General features: G+C 34.3%; 1 protein-coding gene across 4 annotated transcripts in view; it reads right to left on the bottom strand.

Moving 5' to 3' along the window:
• The window catches only part of ZFYVE9 (zinc finger FYVE-type containing 9), a 109,614-nt gene that overhangs the window by 58,096 nt on the left and 41,780 nt on the right, over positions 1–9,738 (bottom strand). For all 4 annotated transcript variants that reach the window (XM_019625959.1, XM_019625962.1, XM_019625960.1 and 1 more), the window contains 3 exons: positions 6,838–6,958; positions 3,398–3,520; positions 1,435–1,590 (listed from right to left, as the gene is read on the bottom strand). In XM_019625959.1, the coding sequence (XP_019481504.1) occupies positions 1,435–1,590; positions 3,398–3,520; positions 6,838–6,958 (400 nt within the window). The remainder of the gene's footprint in view (positions 1–1,434; positions 1,591–3,397; positions 3,521–6,837; positions 6,959–9,738) is intronic.

Genomic DNA, 9,738 nt, shown 5'->3' with positions numbered 1-9,738 from the left:
CAGGAGCTGCAGCCTACGCCGTCTCCTGCAACTCACAGCAGCCCAGCTCCAGGTAGAGCTGTTGTTCACCATCTTAGCTGTAGAGGGCGCAGTGTCACCGGACCTCATGTGGGATCCAAACTGCAGCCCTGCTGCTCAGAGCTGGCACTCACAAGCCAACTCAACCAATGCGCCACACAGCCAGCCCAAGGATACTTTTTTAAAATGAGTAACCATTTATGTTAAACATATTTTAATGACTCATGTAATGAGACACACCTTTCCTTGTTGGTATGTCTCTGAGTTCATTCACAGCTCTAGTCTCTTCACCCTGGCCTATCCCATTCACAACCATAGTTTCAACTATCACATAAATGCTGGGTTTCCCAAATCTGTAATTTAGCCCAGAACTATTTTCTGAGGTCAATTCTACTTAACATATCACTATCTACTTACATATCACTATCTGTTGTTATTATTTCAAATTCAACACACTGAGCAAAGACCTCATCTGCGAAATCTCTTTTTCTATTCACTATCCCAATGAATAAGAACTGCATCCACTCAGATGCCCATGACAGAAATCTGAAGCCATCTTTGACTTGTTCCCTTTCATCCCTCACATCTAATAAGTTACCAAATCCTATTGAACTAAAGTGTCACTGTCTTTTATATCTCTTCAACACTCTTTAGTCCCACCCCATTACTTAACTTAAACCCTGATAATTTCTTAATTTTTTGCTGGATTCCTACAATAGCTTTTTAAAAATCAATTTTAAAATAATGAATATTGGTGAGAATGTGGAGAATTGGGAACTCTTGTGCACTGCCGGTGGGAATGTAAACTGGTGCAGCCACTATAGAAAACAGTATGGAGGTTCCTCAAAAACTAAAAATAGGACTACTGTATAATCGTGCAATTTCTTTCTCTCTCAACTTTTAATAGTATGTCTTTATATTGACATTCTTAGTCTTCTCCAACTTCTAATATATATGCATTTACTTTTACATTGCTACAGTAAATAATATTTACAATTTATTTTGAAACCATAGTAGTTATTCATGCTAGTGGTTCTTGAAACTTGAAAATTAAATGTAGAGTATTTATACTATGATTATATAAATATTGTTAACTGAAGAAACAAGTAGTAAGTTATGATTCTGCTTCCTTCTACTGGGTATCAATATCATGATCCCTAAGCTACTCAAATGAAAATATTCTTATATCAAGCTCATTGGATTCTCTTACAACTTCTGATTTCAGCCTTTATAAAATAACCACACCAGGTAAACTACTAAAATTTATAATTTCCTCAAACCATGGCAAGTTCTAATTTGCCACCAATACCAACATCCAATACCAAGCTTCCAAATTTAAGACTATTATTTTGCATCTGTGTCTAAAATTTTTTATCATCTATAGAGAATGCAGACTAAATCAGAAAGCATTCCTACCTGCCAGAGCATCTCGATAAAGCTGCACAAAATGATTAAAGATATCCTTCGGCAAGCACTTTTCATCCGGTAGGCATTGGAGAAGGATGACTATCTCGGACTGACCCACTGCATGCATTCCCTTGGTTGTGAAACACCAGCACTTCCTGTTCACATCTATAGATGGAATAAAAATATAAAATAAAGACATTCCTCTCAATTCTTACTCTTAAAAAATGCACAGAAATTTATCTTATAATACAGCAAAGAGTAAAATACATCATAGTGAGTCTGTATAATTCAACTGTGAATCGTCACTGCATTGAGCCAAAGACTATTGTAGAAAATAAAATATACCAACGCCTCTGGCTCTAGGCCAACACTTAGAAAAAAAAATTGGAAGGGAAAAGAAGTAATAGTGAAAGAAATACACTGAAAACTTTTCACTCCTATTATTAAAAGGTGTAATTATTAAAAGAAACAACATTCCATTAAAGATAAAATAAATAAAACCAAACTACGTATCCTAGGTAATAACGATTAAAAAATACATTTCCCTACCTGTATATAAAAAAATTCACTTTAACAAGAGAAATAATTACTATGTAAGAGTAGAAACAACAATAAAAGCCAATATTATAGCTTTGGGTTCAGGTTGTGGCCTAAATATATTTTATGTACACTTATTAAATTTAATCTATAACTGAAAGATTCTAGCTATTTCAAATTATAGTCCTTTCTGGGAGAAAATTCTAGATAATCAAAAACATGACTTTACTTGACTTCATGCTGTAAAAAGTGGTAAAAAGGATGGCTTTTCTGAACTACTTACTTCCACTTCCTTCACTTCATGGCTATGTAGAGTCCCAATAGCATAAACCATAAGTAGTTAAAAATAATGTTCAATCCTTGACACTTTTATCATTTGTACTCCAACACAATGGGTTACCCAAAGGAATTGAAAAAGGATTCAAATAAAATTATGGATACCACAATGTAAATCAAAACTAAGATCGCTTTCTTTCACTTTGGGAATTGCATTATATACCTAAACAGGAGGTACCCAAACCAACTTTATTGAGTTGGTGTACATTTTAGGAAATCTACGTTATCCATTTTCTAAGTATAACTTACAAACTAGATATTATAAATTGAAATTTTGAGCAAATTATTTTAAAGCTTGGTCCTAGCAGGAAATGTGGCAAGCATTAATAACTGGCCAAACATACAAGGGTATGAGTAGCAAGTAAACTAGAAACCTGCATTTTATCAGTGTAGAACCTCTAAGGAAATAGGTGCCTCTGGTTTCTAAGGTCAACTTAAAACAAGCACATAGTGCGAACTAGAGGACTGTTCCCCAGTGCTCCCTTCCACTCTCTAAAACTATGCCTATTAATCTTCATCCAGGATAAATGTGTTCTCTAGTTTCCAATACCATTTTGGAATCAAGATTTTAAGTTACTGTCCTCTCTCTCATTCTAATGTCCAAGAAGCTATCACCAAGAACTGAGAAGTTTCTTTTGAATCTTAAGATGTACTGAAGTTTTACTGTGTGTTAACTAACACTTCTTCCAATTGAGATTTTGCACCGTGATTAAGTTTTCTGAGATTTAAATCTAGCATGTAAATAGTTTGATTCTGCTGGGTAATTTATCCACCATCAGTTATTCTAGTGGTAAGTTGTGACATAATATATCCATCTCAAAAAGAACTTAACTCAGATCGGTTCAAGTTTTGTTTGGCTTTGTTCCATGGAGAATTCACCTACCTCACCCCTATGACTAAAAGCAAGAGTTTCAGTTAGTCCCACAGTTGTCCTCTGGGATATATTATTTTATACAAACCAACTTCTTCAGTACCCAATTTTCAATAACATGTAGCTCTATAAAAATACTTCTGTGTAATGAATTTGAAAGCTTTATTTATTATCTGTAAGTCAGTATAGTATCTCATTTTTATTTTAAAAAACAAATTTCTAACTTACAATTTACAATTTTAACCATTGACAACAAATTTGCATTTAAAACAAATACAAGTGGGTCGGGGCCACCATCCTCCAACTGCTGCATAACTGAAATCTGTGATGGTTTCTCTTCCACAGCATAGTCTGAAAGGGGAGAAAACAATGTAAGAGATTGGCTAAAGGGACAAATCTAGAAAGAAATCTGATAGACGAAGAGACTGATTATTCACAGGAAAGAGACAAGCATTTGGTTTATAGATAGGGTGAACATAGGCTTGTACCTGCTATCCCAGTATCATATTAATAGTGTCCCCTTTCACTCTCAAGTGACCCAGTTCAGTTTAGGTGACAACATGGTTGTCCTATGTATAGACTTCTCCACAAAATGGTTTGTACCACAATCTAAAGATAACCATTAAAAAAAAAAATTCTCCATCCGTAAAGATATATGTACCCCCATGTTCACTGGCATTAGTCACAGTGGCCAACACATGGAAACAACCAAAATGTCCTTCGATTGGTGATTGGATAAAGATGATGTGGTACGTATAAACAAGGAGATATTACTTGGCCATAAGAAAAGATGAAATACTGCCATTTGTGCAACTACAGATAGATCTTGAGATGATCACGCTAGGTGAAATAAGCCAGACAGAAAAGGTTGAGAACCATATGATTTCACTCATATGTGGAAAATAAAACTGAAAGCAACAAACAAACAAGACGAAAAAACAAAGAAAAACTCATATACAGAGACAACAGTTTAATGTTGGAGGGAGGATGGTGGTAGACGAGGAGAAAGGGGTCAAATATATGGTGATCAAAAGAGAACTGACTCTGGGTGGTAAACAATACAATAGATGATGTATGATAGAACTGTACACTTAAAACTGATATAATTTTATTAACCAATGTCACCCCAATATATTTAATAAAAATTAAAAATAAAATACCAAAAAAAATCTCCATCACAAGAATTTCACATATTACATGTTCTAAGACCAATATTTAAGATAATCCATGATACATAAGAAAGTGATAATACACTAGTTACTTCTGGAAAGACTGTCTAGGGGTTGGGTTAAAGGGGAATCTACTTTTTACTCTAAACCCTTCTATATAGTTTGAAATCTTTTATCACTAAAAAATGCACCCAGAAAATAAACTGAAAGTATATTAAGTGACTGCTTAATGAAAGAATTCCTTTATGTAAAAGTGAAGAGTTCAGTACATATTATCACCAAAATCACCAGTAAATCACACATCAGCTTCTGAACATGGACAAGTTAATACTAGAGGCTCTGAACAGCACCATTCCTATTTAATCCCTACAAGTACAGTACTACGTAATATTCAGCCATCCCATTTTGAATGATGGTAGTCCTCTCAGCTAGACATCAAAATCATGGGTAATAACCATTGTAGAATAAAAAATATGGGAAAGGAATTGAAAACCTGGAAACCGCATGTTGTTTAATTGGCCTTATATAAAATGCATCATTAAGGGACAGCCAGGTAGAATAAAATAACACCATTTTCCATTGACCAAGAGAAATCAAAACCTATTTTTTGGATATATGGGAAATGTCTATCCTATCAATGGAAATATTTATTGGAAAGAGAAATACTAAGTGACTTAAAAAAATTTTTATGAAGTATTCCACTGGAATACAAAATTGCAAAATTATGGTAAAGAGATAGTAAATATAGATAACTAGTTGTTTTTTCTTAATAGGAGGGGCTCTGACAAATTCAATAGATGTGACTTTTAATGAAAATGGAACCCTGCATTCTTATTTATTTTAAGAGAGCTGGCCAATTTAATTTCTTATTGAGCTAAGATTTATTAAAATAACCAAAATTTGAAACCTAAGTAGTCTTTTTACTAAAAAAAGAATATTTTTATGGGGTCCTAGTAAGGGAACAAAGGCATCAGAATGCTTAACTTTATGTGAAAGTTCACTGTTTATCTGCAACACAGCTGGATTTGATACATTCAGCCAACACTGCTGAGAGCCCAGCACTATAAGCCCAGCACTACACTAGCAGCAGGAGATACAAACATGAACTACGACTGAAGGAATTCATGGTATGAAAGAATCAGACCTATACAATATCTAACTTACAATGAGGAAAGTGTTATGTAATAACAGTCTATAAGAATTTCTATTAGAAAAGAGATGAGGAGGCAAAACACTACTATGGAGGTATTAGCCTAGGTAAGGATTCAGAGAACAGTTTTCCATTAATCTGGATTTTGAAAGGTTGAGGAATTCTTCAAGGGGTCTATAGTATAGAAGGGTATTCTAGGCACAGGAAAGGAAGAAAGGGAAATTAATTACATGCCTACCCTCTACGAGACACTTTTCTTGCTATGTACTTTCAGGTATGAAATCTGACTTAATATTCATGACTCTTAAATTAAGTATGTATAATTACCTAATTTTTTTTCAAAGACTAGAAAAAAGATTCAGAGAGGATAAATGATATGCCCACTGGATCACAAAACTATAATAAAATGGTACCGGATTAAAACTCAGGTTTGTCCAGCTCTGGAGTCCATTCTCTTCCAAATCTTCCATAGTAGAAGAAAAAGCATGCATGTATGAAAAATGAATATTAAAAAAAAGTAAAAAACTGTACTATGCATGTAAAGTATTGGGGCATTGGCTGGAAATAAAGTTAGAAAGATAAGTTGATATAAATTTATAAGGAACATTATATGCTAACGTTAAGTAATTTATACTGAAGGCACTGGGAATCTATTGAATATTTCTAAGCAAGAACAATATATGATAGTATCTATACTTAAAAAGATAACTGTCAACAATGTAGAAGATAAAATATAGGAGAAAAAGACTGAAGGCAAGAAGACCAGGTAAGAGACTAAGAAAAAAGTGAGGATAGATTATTGATAAATCATCTCTTGAAAATGTACAGAATGGATCCTGATCTGGATATGTCAACTTTCACATAAAGATAAGCATTCCTTTAATTGCATAATAACTTTACTTCTTACCAAGATTCACTAAAAATATTTTTTAACAGTAAAATTGCTATTTAAGTTCAATGCCCTATACTTATTATACATACATTTATGGACTTAAATTAATGTACTGCCTGTATCAGGTGGGCCAATCCTAGAACCACGAGAAACTCTTCAGAGTATTGTGTGCTTCAAAATATAAAGAAAAAACTACCAATGAACTACATTTATATTGCAATTAAAAATACTACATCCTACTAATGAATGAAATAACATTGCAATACCAAAGCATAAATATCTACTCTAGAACAATCAACAACAGCAACAATTATTTTCATGGCACTGAGTAGTTGCATTTTTTGTTGGAGAAGAAAAGGATGGTTGTCACTCAAATTCTATCTCCTTCCCCTAATTAGAAGACAATATTTGGCATATACAGCTATCCCTGTTTAAATACATACATAAGTCCACACACCTCCTTTTACACCAGTGGAGATGAGAATGGGAGGAAGGCCATCTTCAGGAATAAGGTTCATTGCACTGCCAACAGGACTTCCAACCTGAGTTATGCTCCCAGAGAATAGAGAAATATCCGCCTAGAAAAGCAAATCAGTACAGTGAGCATTATAGAGAGCATAGAGAGTTCAAGACTTTAGCAGAATATAGTCAAGAATATAAATGGGAATTTAAGTGAAAATTTAGAATTCATACTTTTGAAAGATAGCACAAGATACTCATTAACCTGTGGTTTCCCAAAGGTCTGGGCTTATACTATGAAAATGTTTCCAATTGTACGGTTTCTCCTTTGGGCATCATCAAATCATAGTAATGAGAGAAGAGGCCTTGTACCCTCGAAGAGGTAAACCTTTCTTTACCCAGGTTTCTTTTGCCATAAAAGAAAAATATTTTTAAAAACTGCAATGGCAAGAAAACTTCAATATTATCTCATAATTTCTGAACCTTTAACAAATTTGGGTGTACTTAAAGTCTCATTTATACTGCTTTTTCAAATTAACTTTGAGAATAGTGGTGATGGTTGTACAATATGAATGTACTCAATACCACTGGATTGTGCACTTAAAAATGGTTAAGATGATAAATTTTATGTTATGTATATTTTGCCACAATATAAAAAGAAAAAAATTAATTTTGATAAGAGATTAAAATAGGTCATCGTTTTCATTTACTACACAATGAAATAAAACTTTAAGCTCACTTTTCTTTCAATGACTATGATCACATTAGCTACACATAAAAATATAATGTTGCGAAACACATTTTGGGTGGGGTTAAATCCACCTCATCAGTGACTTGATAAACTATACTTAAAGATCTATTAAAATGATGCTCTCCTCTCCATATTCTTCATCACTCAAGAAAGAAAAAGAAGCCTTTAAAAAGTTTTTAAAAAAACATTTAAAAACTGTGTTTTAACATGTATAAGAATGTTTATAGCAGCTTTACTCAATTGATAATAGTCAAAGACTGGAAATAACCCAAATGTCCATTAACAGGAAAATAGATAAACTGTGATATATCCATATGATGGAATACTACTCAACAATAAAAAAATTAACTTTTGATGCATACACCGTGGATGAATCTTACAAATATTAGTTTGAGTTTAAAAAGCTAGACACAGGGGCAGCCGGTTAGCTCAGGTGGTTAGAACACAGGCTCATAACAACAAGGTTGCCGGTTCGAGTCCCACATGGGCCAAGGAGCTGCACCCTCCACAACTATATTGAAACAACTACTTGACTTAGAGCTGATAGGTCCTGGAAAAAAACAGTTCCCCAATAAAATTTCTTTAAAAAAAGCTAGACACAAAGCATTATACATTATTATGTTTCCATTTATGAAATTCAAGAACAGGTAAAACAAGTGATACACATCAGAATAATGCTTACCTTGGGGAAAAGATATAAAAGAAATTTAATAAAAAGGGGTACTGACAGGGAAAGGTCATGAGGGAACCCTCTAGAGTGATGGAAGTATTCCATACCTTTTTACCTGAGTGGTGGTTACATGGGGTGTGTATGTCTACATGTATATCTATATAAATTCATCAAGTTGTTTCCTAAAGATGAACTCTCCTAAAGCACTTTGCTATATGTATTTTACACTTCAATAAAGATTAAAACTAGTTTTAAAAATACCATTTCTTGTCATGCTTTTGTCTATACTATCTATATAATTTAGTGGGCTTTGCTAACATTTTGCAACATTCTTTTTTTTTTTTAAGATTTTTTATTGGGGAATTGGAAGATGGGAACAGGGCTGGGGAATTGTGGGAAGGGGAACAAACAAGTTGCTGTCCTTTTGTTCTTTAGTCTAGGTGTGGAGGACGTTGCTTCACTGGCCCAAATTGAAACCATCATTGCGCTCTTCCTGGGCGAGGCAGATCAGTCGCCAGCTTCTGGACGGCCGCTCACTGTGGCTGCTGGCCCCTCACACTGGCTGCTAGCTAAACACGGTAGCCCATGGCAACCCACTTCAGCAGGGGCTGCAGCCCACGCCGTCGCCGGCGACTCACCACAGCCTAGCTCTAGGTTGAGCTGTTGTTCAGCATCTTAGCTGTAGAGGGCAGTGTCACAGGCCCTCATATGTGGGATCCAAACCGGGGCCCTCTGGCATCCCAAGCCAGCTCTTAACCAACATGCCACTCGGCCAGGCCTGCAACATTCTTAATACATCATCATATGAGAGGAAATTTGGAAAATTTTCTTGGCAAAACATTGTTAAGAGATTTGAAGGCCTAGTACAGAAAATAATCTATTCCAACTTGCTTTTTAATGATGCACAAATCCACCTTTTAATATTATAAGAAATGTTCATCTGGTCTCTATTTAAATACCATCTGCAAAAAAGAAATTTATTTCATTTACTGAGAACCTATTAACTGCCAGGTATTCTACTAGGTCATAAAAATGAGAAAAATATATTCCAATATGGCCTTAAAGAATTTGTTTTTCCTTCATTTTACCAGAAATATTAACATAGAGTGTTGAACAATGTGAGAGCACAGAAATAAAATAACTAACTTGGCTTAGTTTCTCTTAAACTGAGCTGAACCTTGTTTCCCTATAACATTCATCCACTAGAGCTTCCTCATTCATTCCAAAAAATTTATGTTAGCCAGAGCAATTAGGCAAGAAAAAGACATTGAAGACATCCAAACTGAGAAGGAAGAAGTAAAACTATCACTATTTGCAGATGATATGATTCTATATAGAGAAAACTCTACAGACTACCAAAAAACTATTAGAAACAAACAAACAAAAAATTACATTTTAAGAACCAATCATACAATTTAAGAGATGAAAAAGAAATTTAATAGAAAGAAAAAAGTCATCACTGGGGCCGGCCGAGTGGC

Source organism: Hipposideros armiger, unplaced genomic scaffold (assembly GCF_001890085.2).
Source record: "Hipposideros armiger isolate ML-2016 unplaced genomic scaffold, ASM189008v1 scaffold_646, whole genome shotgun sequence".
NCBI classification, from domain to species: Eukaryota; Metazoa; Chordata; class Mammalia; order Chiroptera; family Hipposideridae; genus Hipposideros; species Hipposideros armiger.
This window is presented reverse-complemented; position numbering and strand designations above follow the sequence as displayed.